A 16,982-nucleotide genomic window follows, 5' to 3' on the forward strand; every position below is an offset into this window, starting at 1 on the left:
TTAAAACTTAAGAGTACCAAAAGGAAATATATAATTATGCACAGATTTAGACAGTGAAAGAGTTTTTAAACTAAAGTAAACAAGAAAGAGTGGTTTAAAGGAAGACAAAATGTAAGTAAGGTAGAAAATAAGTTTGGGAAGTCATACAGACAAGCCACGGAAGTACAAGTAAGAGAGTAGAGGAGACCCTGATGAAGCCAACCATCTTGTGATAAAGACGAGCTAGGTTCTTTCCTCTTCATGATTAAATCTGTTTCTCAAGGATTAGACTATGCCACACAAGTAGCCTTATCTACCAAAGGCTATGTGCTTCCTTTTTCAAAAACAGCAACCATGCCTTTGACTCCAAAGGTTGTTATGGCTACCTGTTGCTATGACTACATTATAACCACCTTACAGTTGTATCTTTTTATCAAAATATTGTAATGACCCTCTTGCAACCTCACCTTTGCTTCCAAAGGTTATTCTGACTTTCTGGTTATAACTGCCTCTCTACATTCTGTTTCTGTAACTGTTTTTATCACCAAATCTATCATTTGGAAACCCCTTATCTCTGAGCTATAAATGCTGACTTTTCCCTCATATCCAAAGCTGACTTCCAGTACCCTGCCTGGGGGTGGGGAGCAGTCACTGTACATGAATAATAAAAGCTTATTTTAATTAATTTCTTGCTTTAATAAGTTTGTCCATTATGGTTTGGATGGATGCTCTTTCTCCTCCAATCTTTGCGATTAACAATCTTCAATTAAATGATTCCATACATTTCTACCCACAGAAGAGCACAAGTTTCCACAGGAAGACCCAAGAAAGAAGTCCTGAGTAGTTCCTGGGAGTATATTTAATAGACATGCCAATTTAAGATGGTAGCTAGAAGAGAATAGATAGAACACAGGAGAGAAAGAAAAAAGGGTTGTAACAAAAGTATAGGATCTCAACAAGCATTACTTTATAATTTCACAACAACAGAACAAAAAAATATGAATGCTGTCTTATATACGAAAATCATTTCTTCTTTATAATCCTATACCTAGCCAAACTATCACTTATCCACAAGGGTAACCCAAAACATTGGTCTAAATAAGTTTTCTTCTTCAGGATCATCAAGATGAAAGATAAAAGAACCTATTCTGGATACAAACTATATTATCAGATATTCGAGATGAGAGAAGGTATTTGCTGGATGATGGTGAAGAGATCTCAGCACGGAGTATTGTCAGGCCAGAAAAGAACAGCAAAATGATAGTCTTTGATCAATTCAAGCTAGACCATGTTAGAACTGCTGTTGGAGAGATGAAAGTTCATAGGCAGCATTGTTGCGGAACCTATGAAACAGTGTCCACCCCCTAGAAGAGCCAACAAAGTTCATGGTGGCCTCCAGATGCCTCCAGTCCCTGCTCACATGGACCTGCTGGACCTGCTCTGCATTTAAAGTCCAGGATAGCCTCCTGACCTTCTCAACTCCTGCTCTACGTAAACTCCCACACTCTCTAGTTCATAGCTTCCCTTCCCCTCAGCTCCCAGTCCTCACTATAACCCCGTGAATTTTCTAGGGCCTCTTCTCCATCGTTTGGCCTTTGGCAACTCTGCTGTTTTTCCCCTCTGCTCTGGATTTGTCCAAATGCCTCTGGCTATGGGTATGATAAATCCCAATACCCATGGAGTGGTCATTCCAGTTCTGTCTTACTCTGCCCTCCCTTACAAGTATATATAAATACCATCTAGAAAAAAAATTAATTCAGATTAAGCAGGTGGCTCAACAGAAACACTGGAGACCTGTTCTCACCAGAATGCATGATACCCTAGGTGAACCTTGGATGGATTCCTGTTGGATGCGCTGTTGTCTTGGCAAACAAGCCAATGGCATTTTGCTTTCTCTCCTTCAACCACACCATGTGAGCTGCTCCCTGACTCAGCTGAAAGCACTGGCTTCAGCTTGCAAATAGCCATTTTCTCCAAGCTTAAGAGCTGGAGTGGGTCCAAATGAGCTTTGCATTTTCTTCTAAGCACAGTCCTGCTGGGCTTCCAGTTGAGCCATTACTGGGCACACTTGCTGATACGGCTCACTTCTGTTTTACACAAGCTCATCTACTTGCATGCCTCCAAGTCTTAAAAACTTCAGGGACCAAAATGGAGCAAAAGGAGCAAGAGGGAGGAAATAAATAAGTATTCCAAAGTTCTAGTTTAGAAAACTATTCTTATCGAATAGGTATATCTATTATTTGCTGTAATTTATGCAACTAAGTTAAGACCTTTGGTTAGTTATTATGACTAGAAGAAAAAGGGTCTTGAATTAAATGTTGGTTTTGTTTGTTTTTAAATATCTGGATCATGTGCTCCGTTAGAGACTGTAGAACTAGCCAAGGAGAACTCACAAAGAATATCGGTTGGAGTTAAGCTATAATAAGTACCTAATTAATAATGAGAAAATTAACTTTATATATGAAAACTAAAACATGAAGAAATAACTCCACAAAGGAAGGTAAAAACAAGAAAGTGGTCACTAGACACAGAGACCAAAAACAACAACAACAAAACCATTGGTGACACAGACAGAAAAGACAGAAAAAAAATAAATAAACAAAGACAGAAGAAAAAAGTATTAGTTAAAAAAAAAACAAAATAAAACCAAAGCTTTCTTAGAAAACCAAACATTAAGATTCAGTCACTAATTAAAAGAAATAAAATCTAAATAGATTTTTCTATATTAAAAATAATAAAGAAACTACATTAAAAATATTTATAATATCCAATCCTGTTCTCATACAAAGGGTTGGGATTCATTCATACCTACCATAGCCCAAGTCTATAATGGACTTGGGGAGCCTTTGAAGCTGGAATCACCGACCGTATAATAATAGTGTAAGTATATAAAAACCTTGAAAGATAAAGTGTTAATCACTTATGAACCATTCTCATAAAACCACATAAGATAACATCACATTATAAAATCAACTGATAAAGACATGAAAAAGAAATTAATAAAATATAATTGCAAATAAACTAGTAAAGTATCATCTTTAATAATAATTGCAAACTGAAAGAGGATGAAACTGGCAAAGATTTTATAAAATAATAATCTCATTGTTGACAAGTACTTATAAATAAAGGAATTTGATTTCCCTGATGATGGAAAGGTTAAGGTTTGTGGCCTTCTAACTTAGATCAAGAGGCATTTGTTGAAACATGCATAAATGCCAATTAATGAAGGTGTCATGAGTCGGTACCATTTTTATCTCTCCAATAGTTCTCTGATTCTTTTCAAAGACCCTCAAATAAACACAAAGTTGCTTTGTAATTATTAGAATCATTATCAAAACACAATGACACATTACAATCAAATCAGATGATCTCGTCATTCCGTCACAAATACAGTTAAGCAAGTTCAAATTATACATGTTTATGTCCCCCAACATTATTATTTCTTAGCAAAAGTAATACATCAGAGATAAAATAAATATAGTATATTTATATTAAATATAATATAATATAAATTAAAATAAAATATGTCAGAGAATAATTCAAGGTTGTTAAATACACATTTTCAAGGAAAGAAGAAGAAATCATAGCATAAGGAAGAAAGAGTGTCATAAGTGGATATGTGTAGCGGGATTACTGATGCTTAGAAATCCTCCATTTCTTCTCCACAGATTACAATATTTTATATTCTGTCAAAGGAGCATTATTTTGAATAACGTCAAACATCTTTCCTAGTTATGACTACATAGATAAGACTTGAACAATGGTGTCATAAATAGACATGCTAAAGGGGAAAAGCCCACTGGGCCCTACCTACAGACAAAGAACTATAGGCACCTACTGATTGCTGAGTGAGAGAGAGTTTCAAGGACAACTGAGAAGGCAGAAAGTGTAAGTGACTAAATATGCAAACAGATAAACGTTGTACACTCTCAAATACACGAAAGACTGTTGACAAATTAAACTGCATGAAGATATGCCCATATGTTATTTGCAAAAATGCTATCAAAAGAGTTCTGTGTTTCTTGACTTCCCTTCTTGGTATATTTCCATAGTTTCTCAAAGATGTATACTGATTGGAAATTTAATGATATATTTTAAATGTGTCCTTAAAACACCAATCTACAGTCAAGCCACACACTGCTTATGTTTCTTATTTTAAAGCATAATTCAATTGTTTTCATCATAGAAATGCTTCAGACTCAGATATAGATGGTCTTGGACTAAAAACTGACTCAGGACTAGCTGGAAGCATCTTAACCAGACTGGGTAGAACGCTGTTCATCCAAAGAACCAGTCATTTTGAGTGTGTCCTCAAAGCATCATCCCTAAGAGTCTCATCCAGACTGACTACATCAACCCCTCCTGTGACCCTTGTGAGCCAGCTAGGCCTGTCAGCCCAGGAAGTCTTCTGTTGTTTCTGTAGGGCCATGGAAGCTTCTGAATTACATGGATTCTGGGTCCTTCATTCAGATCCAACATCAAGTTTTCTACCCTTCAAAAAAATCCTCTCCCATTGCATTATCTGGCGTCACTGGGAGGGGAGTCCCTCGGTCCTGTGGAGGCTTGATGACCCAGGAGAAGGGAACACTAGGCCACTGAGACAGAAGTGGGTGGGCAGGGAGAAGAGAGGTTAGGATAGGAGGATTGGAAAACTGGGAAGGGGGATAACATTTGAAATGTCGATAAATAAAATAACCAATAAAAAAGCCTCTCCCAAGTCTTCTCATCCATTTATATTCTGTGTGTTCTAATCATCTCCAAATCTTATCTTGAGAGCATTTCAATATAACTTGTAATTAAACACTTACCTGTGTGGCTATGTGACATACATGCATACAATGATGTGACATACAATGCCATTGTTTTTCTGCCTGGGTACATTATAAGTTCTACTAGGGCATAGATTTTGTTCATTCTGCTCCATTATGTATCAGTGGAACTTGGCCTAAAGCCTGACATTTAATAGGCGCCTCATGTATATTCTGTCTCCTGAGCCGTTGTTCCAGTTGATGAAGAAAGCATCAAATAGGCCGAAAGTCACTCTAAGACCTACACTTCGCTTTTCTAGTGGTAGCTATTTTACCTATAAAATTAAAATCTTCATTCTTTAACTAAATTTTCTTAGAAAAAAAAAAAAACTTCATCAAGAGTTATAGCCCAGATTATTAGTTATATTGAGTTACAATGAGAGTAGCATGTATTTAACCTTAGTTAATCAGACCAAGTTTTAGGGATTGTTTTTTTCCTCTGTATAACTCTCTCTCTGGATATCTCAAGGAGATTTTTTTTAACAGAATTTTTCCAACCCAAATACTTAGTGATAATTTGTTCTATTTATATTTAGTTGGTATGTGGTGGGTAGACAAAGAAAAGACAAGAAATATATTAGCTTTCCAAGATTAATGGCTGTATTTTTCTTTGGGGAACTTGGAGTCCTCAACTAAACTGTTTTCTCTTTGATCCCCAATATCTGAAGCTGTACATAATGTAATTGCTTCCAAGGGGGAAATACTGCTTATATTTTCTGACTGGCTGTCACACTGTTCTCTGCTAATCTCCCTTGATATGCCCAGCTCAATATAATTGTAAGAATTCAGGGCAGAGCCTTTCCGAGGCAGTTTGAGCAGTAAACTTATTTGTCTCTCTGTGAGGTACTGTTAATTCCCAAAGCACAAAAGTTTGTTAAGAAGATGACAACGATTTCTGATTGTTAGATATCTGTTTCCTGGGGTACAGCTGCTGTGGATTACCAGAGTGTTCCCGTGCCATGGCAAGCCAAGAGAGTGACACAATTCTCCACTTGGCTGCTCTTGAGAGCAGGATTTGTTGCATTAGCATACTACCTCCGCTATGCATCACATTTATTATTTCATAGTGCACATCTGTCTCTTCCGAAATGTCTGCTCACAATTCTTGTCCTTACAGTCTGTTGTATGCATACGTTCCTCTTCAATGTTTCTCCTTGTCTCTAAGAATGCTTAGAAGCATTCATAGGTATGACTGTTTTGCCTGGAAAATTCTTTCCTCTTGATATCTCCCTGCTAAAAATGTGAACTTATGCCCAAAGGCCTTATTTAAACATATAATCACCCCTCAGCTCTGTAAACACCACTTCCTTCCTTTACACTGTCTCCACAGCACTTATACCATAAAACACCACATTTTATTTCTTTGTGCTTTTATCTATTTTCCTACTCCAGAGATAAAAGCTCCATAAGACAAAAAAATTTATCTCTTTTATATACTACTATATTCTCTGTCTTGATGCAGGTACTCAAAGATACGGAGTAAACGAACGCCTTTTCCATTACAAGTATCCAATATAAAATATTTCCACAAGATGACAATACCAGTGAGTTCAGGAGTACTTATTCCCACATAGGGGTAGTTTTATTGGCAGAAACAGGAAGTCCTTTAAACAAGAAATATTGATTACTACTAGATTAGCCTAGGCTCTTTTTTATTACTATAAATCAGCCAGAAAGGAAGTTGAGTATCAGTGTGGTAGATGATCTGGGCAGCAATGGCTCTGGCAGGTGGGAGACATGTTTGGGGTGCAGAATGACCCACTGCGAGCACTTCTTGGTGCTCATCTCACCATCTTGATTTATCAATTGAGGGAGGGGAGCCACACAGCAAGAAAGACCCAGAATTCTCAGTGAAACATCACGTAAACATTTTAGATGAGAAAGATGCTATGGGAGGAGATGAGGAACTGGAATGCCCTGGTGGTGACATTGATCACTCGTGTCTGTCTGTAATCCCTACGAACCACGGCATGGCCAGCACAGTACAAGATACCAAGGTGAAATAATGTCACTTATGTTTCAGGGGTGAAAAGCGTAACTGGACATGAGGCTATTCAATAGGAGAGAATTTATACCTAGCACTGTATCTTAGCCAATTACCTAGGGGAGAGGAGGCCATGGACTCATTGCCATGTTGCTAAACCGGTACAATTATCAACTACATTCTAAACACTCTCCTTATGTCCACAGGTATATGTAGCCCTCATTCCTTATCGAAAAAGCCCCTTTTTGCAACTCATACAGAAATCTACAACTGCTCAATATGTAGAGAACAATGGTTCTGGAGTACCCATCCCCAATAGGTACATCTATAACACAAGCCCTTCATTTCAGCCTCAGCGATCAACATGGTAGAGGGGGACAAAAGTTTCTAAGAACTGGAGGACCAGTGGTTCCCAGTGAGAAGTGTCTTTAAGAGAAGAGAGGAAAGTTTCATTCATGAAATTTCAATAATATGGCGGCCTTAACAGGAAAGTTTCACTCATGAAATTTCAATAATATGGCGGCCTTAACATGACAAGCAAGATGAGAATACAAGCTGTCCTGCTGTTAAGGATGGAGACAACTTCACAGGATGCAGCACCAATAGATCAAGCACTTTGGACAATCAATGGCTGCTGAGAAGCGAGAGTCAGTCTTCCCAAGGGACAAGACTCTGCATAGGCTTTCATCCCCAGTGGGCATCTGCAAACACATATATATACAGAGTCAACACTAAAGAACTCAAGGACTCAGTAGTGCGTATGGTGTGTGTGTGTGTGTGTTTGTGTGTGTGTATGAGTATATCTATGTGTGAGCATGTGTATATGAGTATGTATGTGTATGAGTATGTGTGTGAAAGCTTGAATGCATGTGTGTATATGCGTGTGACTATGTATGGGCATATGTGTGGGTGAGTGTGTATGCATATGTGCATCAGTATATGCATTATGTGGTTATGTGCATGTGTGTGTATTTGTGTGTAACTATGTGTATATGTGAGTGGAAATGAGAGTATGTATGCATGTGAGTGTGTGTGTGCATATGTCTGTCTGTGCTTTCAGACGCATGTGCATGAGTGTGTATACATAAGTGTGTCTGAGTGTATGTGTATATATGTGTGTGTGAGCATGTATGTGTATCTATGTGTGTGAATGTGTGTGTAAATATGGGAATATGTGCTTGAGTGTGTGTTTATGTGTATGTGTACATTTATGTATAGAAAACAATAACAATAATTAAAGAAGAGGTTACAGGTTTAAGAGAAAGTTTCAGGCCACAGGAGAATTTGAAATAGGGACAAAGAAAAGTGGGAATGATGTAAATATAGTATTAATGATAAATCCTTCAAAAAACTCTACAAACTTTAAATAAAATGTCCACAAAACTGTAAATATAATTGAAGTTTTTATATATGATTAAAATCATCCTTGTGAAGAGGATTACATGGTTAACATCTCACAAAACAAATTATAAAATTATATAAAATGGAAAAATGAAAGTAAGAACAAGAACATTAAGGCATTAAAGGCAGAAAGGAATTTTATAGACTTACAGTGAGAGAAGCTAAACCACATTGATGGACTAAGGCATAACTGAGGCACAGGAGGACACAGAAATAACCTTTCTTAAATCTGAATGAATATTCTGAAGGGTAGAAGGGAAAGACCCAAAAAGTCGAAGTGTAATATAAACACTGAAAGCGTGTGCGAGTGCGGCTATGCACATAACCCGACTGTAGTTCTCTCCCGATGGTAGCAGAGATAACATCTATTTTGTGCTCATAAGCAACAGTAAACCATAAACTCAAGAAGCCAATAGTGCAGAGTTTTATCACTGGATATATCAAGACTACATGGAGAAAGGCTGCCATGTATGAGTCCTATTTGCAATATACAATTAGATTCTGACCTTCCAAAGTAGTTATGCACTAGTGACCATCTCAGCAACTGTCACCAGACAAGCTGGTATCTGGAATGTTCCTTAGTCCTCCTGGGTTTCTAATATGTATTTTTGATACTTTTGAGTATTCATGAAGGTGTTATTAACCACACAGCTCCCTTACTGTCTTATGAAAATCAGTAATTCAATCAGCCTGAGTTGCCTAAACTCCATCAAGCCAAACACCCATGTACAAAGAGGGGACATGACAAAGGAGAGTGACATAAAACATACAAAAGTATTGCATAATGTGGTGGAATTTTAGTCTAGCAACATGGCTGCTCTGACCACAGGGAAAGACCTTCTAGGCTTGTGCGATCCAGCTGGAAGGCAGACAAGCCTTTAGCTCACAGCTTTAGGGTAAAATGCATTTGTAGAACAAAGTTGCGGTGTTTGAAGGTGATGTGTAGTTGAGATGCAAAGGAGAGGATGAGTCAGAGATGGGATGTGCCCAATTCTCATGAGAGATAGATTAGATAGATAGATAGATAGATAGATAGATAGATAGATAGATGATAGATTGAGTTCTTTCCTCAGTTCACGCAGTTCAGGGCAGGTCAGAGGAGACAGTTGAAGCCAGAGAATAAATAACGGGGAGCCAGAGATGAGGACATTATGCCAGGGTTAGTTTGAGGCCAAGCTGAACAGTTCAGTGAGAAGCTGAGAGAAGCCAGATTGCATCAGTCAGATTGGAGAGGAGCTTGAGCCAGCACAGCTGAATTGGACCGGCCAGCCAGAGTTCAGAAAGATCTGGAAAGGGTGAGCTTACTCAGCAGTAAAACTCTGAGAGGACAATTACATCTGGCAAATAAAAGTTACTTTTACAGCAGGAAATGAACAGCAAAGGCAAACGGGTCCTTTGAAAACTAACAAGTTGACTAACCTCTGAACAAATTATTAAAAGAAGTGAGAAATAGTCTGGATGGAAGAAGAACCAGAGAGCCGGCAACAGAAATATGCAAACCAAACACTCAGAGGAACAGTATCAGCGCTATTGGACTGGAAACCCATTCAGCATTCTATTGAAACCACTCATGTTATATGAGCCAAAATCTTGCTTCCAGGAACCTTTCCTCCAGAGAAACTTGCGCATATGCACTGAAAGAAATGTACAATAGCACTCCTAGTACCATTGTTCAGCACAGGAAGAAACTAGAATGTCAAACATCCATGCACAAGAGAATCCGTATATTTGTAGTAACATCATGCAACATGGACCAACTGGAGAAAATTGATGTGTTGTACCTTATAACACACCTTCCAAATAGCAAAACTGCAATTAAATACTCACCATCTGTACAAATTCGAGAATTACCCAACCAAGCCTTTAGAAATGTGCAGCCATGCTTCTATGAAGAGGTTATTGTTATTAAATATTAATGGACTCTAAATGAAATGTTTAGAAAAATGATCGCGCTAGTACACTAAGGACGGCAGAGATGGAATGAAGTCAGTATAGAGACACAACGGGTTCAAGAGCGTTAGAAAATGCACGGTTCCAACATGAACATGTGCTGTATCGTTGATATTTAAGTTGCCCTTGTAGTTTTATATATATGAAGTAACCCAGGACAAAAAGAATGAGTGAAGAAAAGGAAGGGAGAAAGAAAGGATGATGGAGGAAGGGAGAAATTCTTCACAAAGTCTTTATGCGAGTTAGTGGGGAGGTAGACAGAGAACAGCCTAGGCTGCTTTCTGTATGATGAATTGCCCCTATTCACGGTAGTTCACTGCCGTTTATGTTTCTTATACAGTGCAGCGATTCTTTCCTTATACCATACAGTGGTTTCTACTGAGACCGGAGACAAGGCTCAGCAGTCTAAAGTGCTCACTGCTCTTCCAGAGGATCTGAGTTCAGGTCCCAGCGCCCACCTTAGGCAGCTCACAACCACTCATACTCCAATTCCAGTGTATCAGAGGCCTTTTTTCTGAACTAAATAGGCACCTGAGTCACACTCACTCACATACACACAATTTAAAGAAATACAAATACTTCCCGTTTTATTTTTATAAATAAATAAAAATGCAAACTATAGTATTAGCAAGTAGTAAGAAACAGTTTCTAAATCAGTGGCGTACATAGCATGGCTTAGGAAGTCTTGAGTGTATCTCTAACAGTGGCCATGCAACTCATACTGCATAAATTCATCATGGATGGGTCTCTTCTAGACACTGTCCCCTGATTTGACAATAAAAGCACGTCTGTCATCCCACAGCTGGTGCTGCTCTGACACCCACCATTCCTGGCGTTTCTGTGTTTCTCTCACTTCTATGGCCTGGAATAGGCCCCAGGAGCGCTGTCAGGGAAAGTATGGCTGGAGCAGGGTCTGCTGGGCTCCGGGCAGGACCTTTCTCAGAGAGTTTACACATTTTGAAAGCACGTTCTTAATACACTTTTGATGTTAGACATGAGGTTCACTGCTACCCCGAAGCAGAGGTAAAATATTGCTACAGAATCTTTTCAATTTTGTGCAGATAGCACTGTGATGGTTAGTGTCCACTGTTAACTTGACAAACTAATCATCTGGGATGTGGTTATGAGAGATCATCTTCTGTTACTTGAATCAGAAAGACCTACCATAACTGTCAGGACGGCCATCGTCGGAACAGGAGATCCTAGATGGCACTCTGCCTCTGATTATGGATGGAATGTGAGCAGTTCCCCCTCCTGAAACTGACTTCCCTGTGACAATCAACCATAGCCTAGAACTGTGGCTAATATGCTCTTGTCAGAGTATTTTACCACAGTGACAGGGAAAGAAACTAAGATAACAATTATTAAAAAGGATTAAAAGCGTGACTGAGAGAGGCAAAGGTTACATTAAAGACAAAGAGAGAATTGTACATTTACAAACGCACACACACAAACACACACATGCACATACATACCTCTATATGTAAAAATGAGAATTATAAAATAGGAACAAACTCCACAAAATTTTCCATCTTATAAATTATCATTTACTAATTTTATGTGCAAGGGGGCAGTGTGTTATATAGACTTCAATTCTCACATTACTTCTTTGTAATCTCCATGTTAATGGGTCACGTGATGCTAATTAAATGCACATATCTAAATAATTTAAGTGTTAGAGAACTCAAAGCACTCTGAATTCCTCCTTCACCCCAAAACAGAATAAGGAAGGAAATTGCTAGCCTTTATGGTGGACAGAGAATTGAATAGCAAAACCATATTTTACAAAAAAATATCTAAATTGACTTCTCAGGTTATGAATACTTGATTGTGGTAGACATAATGCAGAAATGGCCCCATTTTAACTCATTTGGAAAAGGCAGCCATTCATTATGCTGAGTCTAATGGCTACAGAGGAGAAAGGGGAATAATTCTGAGCTGACAGTGCATACATATGGAGAAATATTCTCGCGCTTTTCTTCTGTAGAATAGAACGTAGTGGGGACCATGGTAGACATGGTGTCCAAATGGCGGGCAGAAAGGCATGCTACCAGAAAAAAAGATGGTCTACAAAAACATCTAAAAGAAAACTTTACATATACTGTGTACACATGATTTAAGACATGCATATGAAATGTTTTCTGTATGAAGATAAGGGACATCTGAGATTCATCTTTATTACATGTGAGCTCAACATCTTAACATCACTGTCTTTAACATGGAGGGAAGACAGAGTTAGAGTTTTACATTCATTGGACAAGATTTGCAGAATTGGCAGGAATCCTGAAAACACCATGTTTCTCCTCTCAAAGTCATCTTGAAGACAGCTCTATGCATTTTTACCTAAAGAAAATTACTAAGGGGAACCCATACCTAATAAAATTGAATGGACCAGTGCAGACAGGATGTGGAAGTCTGTTTAAAGGAGCCATCTTGCACGTACAACACGGAAAGCGGGGCAACTTACCTTTGTGATGGTTGGCACTCGAGACAGCTTTCCCCCACAAGGTCACTATAAAAATAATTATCAGAAGCTTTCCTTGTGTTGCCTTCTGTAAGTATCTCTTATTCATCCTGCAATAGAAAAGCGAGACACATCCTAAGAACACAGAATCACTGCGCTTCTCCAGCTGTACAACAATTGTCTTCCACAAAATCTTGGCATAAGGAATCCTGAAAGATTAAGTTTCTCACACTGAAGGCTCTATTTATATACATTATGTTGCTATGCTTACTGTCACTGTTGGTGGTGATTGTGTAGCTGCTGTTGTATTTGTTTAAAACAGGATCTTACTATGTAGCATGGGCTGGTTTTGAACTCATGAAGTGCCTGTCTCAGATTCCCAAATATAAGAGAGGACCACAGGGAAGAGAGGCCATGTCCAACGATGCACACTGGAAACAGGGGTTGGTTTCCTAAGTGAATTGTGCTGATATGACTCAAGAATCAAGCATCTTGCTTTTGTCAGTTTTTATCAACTTTAAACAACTCAGAAATATTGTGAGTCCCTTCTTCATGTAAATGTAAATGTAATTTATTAAGAAAGCTTAAGACACAGACATTTGAATGACATTGTTTATTTTACCACCTCTCAAGAGTCTTTCTTCAATGCCAAACTTCCACACAAGTCCACCAGTGTGTGCATGGCCATATATGTGCACACACAAAAAACGAATAAATAAACAAACATTATGCTCAATCCTTACACACCAAGAAAACGTTGACTAATTCCGGGTTACATCCTGTTTTACATGTACTTTTTGCTCATTGTAACTAGTAAGACCTTAATGCAGAGTATCAAACCTTAAAAAAAAAAAAAAAAAAAAAGAAAAGAAAAGCCAAGCACTGACAAAAATGTATTTGTATACATTTATGCAAAAATGTTTAAAATTTTTTTTCTTTTTTTAATCTTTGTTTTTTAAAATAAAGTTTAAAAAAAGAATAAATAAACATATGATAATTGCTTAGATGAATCCTGCTCAGAATAAAGTCATTTCAAACATCATCTGAGGTTGTATGTTGAAAGTCATCCAGTCATATCACTTTCTTCTTCCCTGCTTATCTGTATAGTGGAAGAGTGGACATTGTTGAATTCAAATTATTGTTCTTCAGCTAAAGTAGGGAAAATGTGAAAAGTAAGAATTTTTTCAAAAGTTAACATTTTCAAACTGAACCCATACAATTAAGAAAAGAAAAGAGAACTACTTCTTTATGGTCTTACACCGAAAATTTAGCATCCACTTTTTCAAGTACCTTATACATTATGCTCTTGTTACTCAGAATAAAATGGCTACCCTAATTTTGTAGATGACATAATTTGGGAAAAAAAAATTAAGGTCACATTTAATGATAGAGTAAAGATTCAGACCCAGAATGACATAATTCTAAACTCCTTATTTAAGCTACTGCAGTAGTAAGGCAGAAGCAAAACCAAGAAAAACAGATTCCATGTAGATGTACTTTCAAGGACACAGTACACATCTGTCCCAGTGCCTTTCAAATTTAGATCCTGTATTGGAGTCAACTTTGCTTGGCCTACAAGATTCGCATCTCCCTTCCTACAGCTTCCAAAGCTGGGTTCCTACCTGCTGATGCCTGATTCTCCTTCCCCCTTGAGGTCACTATAGTATTCTCATAGCTTTACTGTTTAAACAACCTTCAACCTGTCTTCAAACCCATGACTAGGGGTAGCAAACAAATTTGGGCATACATTCTGAGCATCCTTTTATATGAAGCAATGAAGGAAAAATAGCTTGATGTAGGATATATTTTAATACTAGTGTATTAATATTTCTAAGCTTGGAAGATTATGTACATTATATGCTGAAAATGGAGGTTTGAAGGATTAAAAACATTGATTCCCAAGTCTCAGGGTTTGACTCCGTGCTCTCTGGGTTCCTGATTATGACTGTAATAGTGGATATCGTCATCTTGGCAGAATTGCCTAGGACACAAGCTTCTGCTACAACTGTGGAGGTTTATCTTGATCAGATTAATTGAGGTGCTAAGATTTATCTGAACTATGGATGACAGACAACAGCTCATCGTCTGGGATCTTGGATGTAAAAAGCAGAAAGTCATCTGAACAAGAGAATTTATTACCCTATTTCCTGATCAAAAAGTCAGTGTGATAAGAAATTTCCAACTTGATAACTACAGACATCATGGACTGTATCCCTGAACTATATGAGTCAGAATAAACCCTTCCTATAGTCTGCTTGGGATAGGTTTATGTGACAGCGACAAGACAAGTAAATAGTACTCGTTAACTTTGGTCATTCTGAACCTATAGCTTTAGTTTGTCCTGTAACAGTTTGGGTGACCTGCTTAAGTTTCTTCTACTGTACAAAGGTGTGTGTATATAAAATATGTGGCCCAGCACATCACATGTCAAAGAGAGTGTACAAAGGAAGAGATGTTTGAATATTTATATTTGGTCGCTGGGTCTAAAGTCAAGTTTCTCGTTTATTGGCTATATGGGTTTGAATACACTACTTAATAACTATATTTTCACTGGCCGTAGGTTAAAGGCTTTAATAATACTGATCATAATTATAATAATTGGTAGAAGACTTTATGAAAGAGTTCATCTAATATCTGAAACTCGACCACAAACATTAAGTGTTCGGTAATTAACAAGCACTTGCTGTCTGTTAGACAGGCATTTCTCTGACTATGGTTCCTCAAAGCACTGGCTCCATACAATGTCAGCACAGCAGTAGTGAAAGACAAATTGGATAAATATATTTGTAAAATTTCTGGATTCAGCAAATTTAAGTTTATTATTGAATAAAGTCTTTGAGAGGCATCTGATTAAACAAGCCTGCACTGAGGCACTTTCCAAAACTGTCTTTTTACAGAGTAGTAGGCTACTAGGAACAGGAAGAAAATGGCTCAGCAAAATCATGTGCATAATAATGATCAGGCCTAATACTCTCTTAGTAAACAAAATTTTCGGTTTCAATTTTTAATTGTATTACTTTTGTTTCACTCAGCTCTCTTTGTTGTGTTTGATTACTTTAGCTCCCCTTCTGCATCCCACAACTTCATGACTCTGCTCATCCCGGAACAAAATAAAGAGCCAGAATCATCTGACAGAATTGTTGCTTAGCCTAACTTTTGGTAATAGCTTTGCCAATACACAATGCCTCTGCTACAAGGTCATTGGCCCAGCCTCCCCCATACCATTGTGCACCCACCAAAAGCCAGAAGAGACAGATGGTAGCCACACATGGAGAAAAAACACCCACAAAATCTCCACGCTGCCAGAGCAATTTGATAAAGGAGAATGCAGGTCAACATTTGGAGGTCTGTAACAACCCTTCCACACCATCAGTATTTCTGTCCAATCAAACAACCATATCCCCTTTATAACTCTAGAATTATATCCTTAATCTGTGTTACTGTCATACTGCAAGTCAAACCACCAAAATGTCTCACCACACACACACACACACACACACACACACACACACATACAGAAACACAAGCATATATCTGACTTTCCTAGTTTTCCTACCATAAAGCAACCCCTGTACACATATGCTTAAAGTGTGCATCTGACCTTTCCCAGATATATTTGTAATATTCAGTGTTTGACTAAATATTACCAACTATATATAATTTAATTTCTATGTCTTAGCAAAACAAGTAGCTGTGATGAAGACCCTTTCTTGCAAGCTTTGTCTGATATTCTAGTTTGTGGGGATGGGGGAGAATAGGCAATAGTCCCTATTGGTATTTTTTGTTTCTGATTGTAAGCTCTTTCTCTTCATCCTTCTATCCACACATATCCATAGCGTAAATGTTAACTCTACACAGTTTCCTCACTGGCCATCACGAAAATCTCATTTCATATCAACAGAAACCATCCATTCCCAGAAACCCTCCGCAGCCTCCCAGATGACTAACTCGGATTCACTGGTCATCCTGCAGGCTAGAGTTCCTCCTAAAGGATTTATTCAAGGCATTGTTAAATATCCTTTCGCAACACTGGCCATTCACTATACAGCATTAAAATCCATTTGTTTATTATCTCAGTCAACTCTAATATATGAATTCTATGGATAGAGGGGCCAGCTCATAAAATGTATGGTGCAGTCCAATTTCTGGTTTAATAACTGGTAAGTTCATATTTGTTGAATGCTATAAAAACCTTTTAGCCAAATATGATGTGCAGTTATTACCACAGGAAGGAAGTCAATGCACGTCAATCATCTCTGCCTGTAGTTAGGAAGTGACAGATAGATCAAAGTGAGGAGAGACAGGGACAGGAAAAGGAAAACCAAAAAGAAAAGAAGTAAGAACTCATCTTTCTAGTTTTCTTCTTTTAAATAATCAGATTTTAGCAAAATGTTGC

At 37.9% G+C, this 16,982-nt stretch overlaps 1 protein-coding gene across 1 annotated transcript in view; it reads right to left on the bottom strand.

Annotated features, from left to right (window-relative positions):
- Nucleotides 1-12,695, bottom strand: part of TAFA2 (TAFA chemokine like family member 2) — a gene marked incomplete at both ends in the record, with an annotated part of 97,811 nt that extends 85,116 nt beyond the window's left edge. The window contains one exon of the mRNA XM_080935965.1: nt 12,590-12,695. Coding sequence (XP_080792091.1) covers nt 12,590-12,695 — 106 coding nt within the window. The remainder of the gene's footprint in view (nt 1-12,589) is intronic.
- Nucleotides 12,696-16,982: the final 4,287 nt, after the last annotated feature.

This window comes from Micromys minutus, assembly GCF_963924665.1.
Source record: "Micromys minutus genome assembly, chromosome: 22".
Lineage (NCBI taxonomy): Eukaryota > Metazoa > Chordata > Mammalia > Rodentia > Muridae > Micromys > Micromys minutus.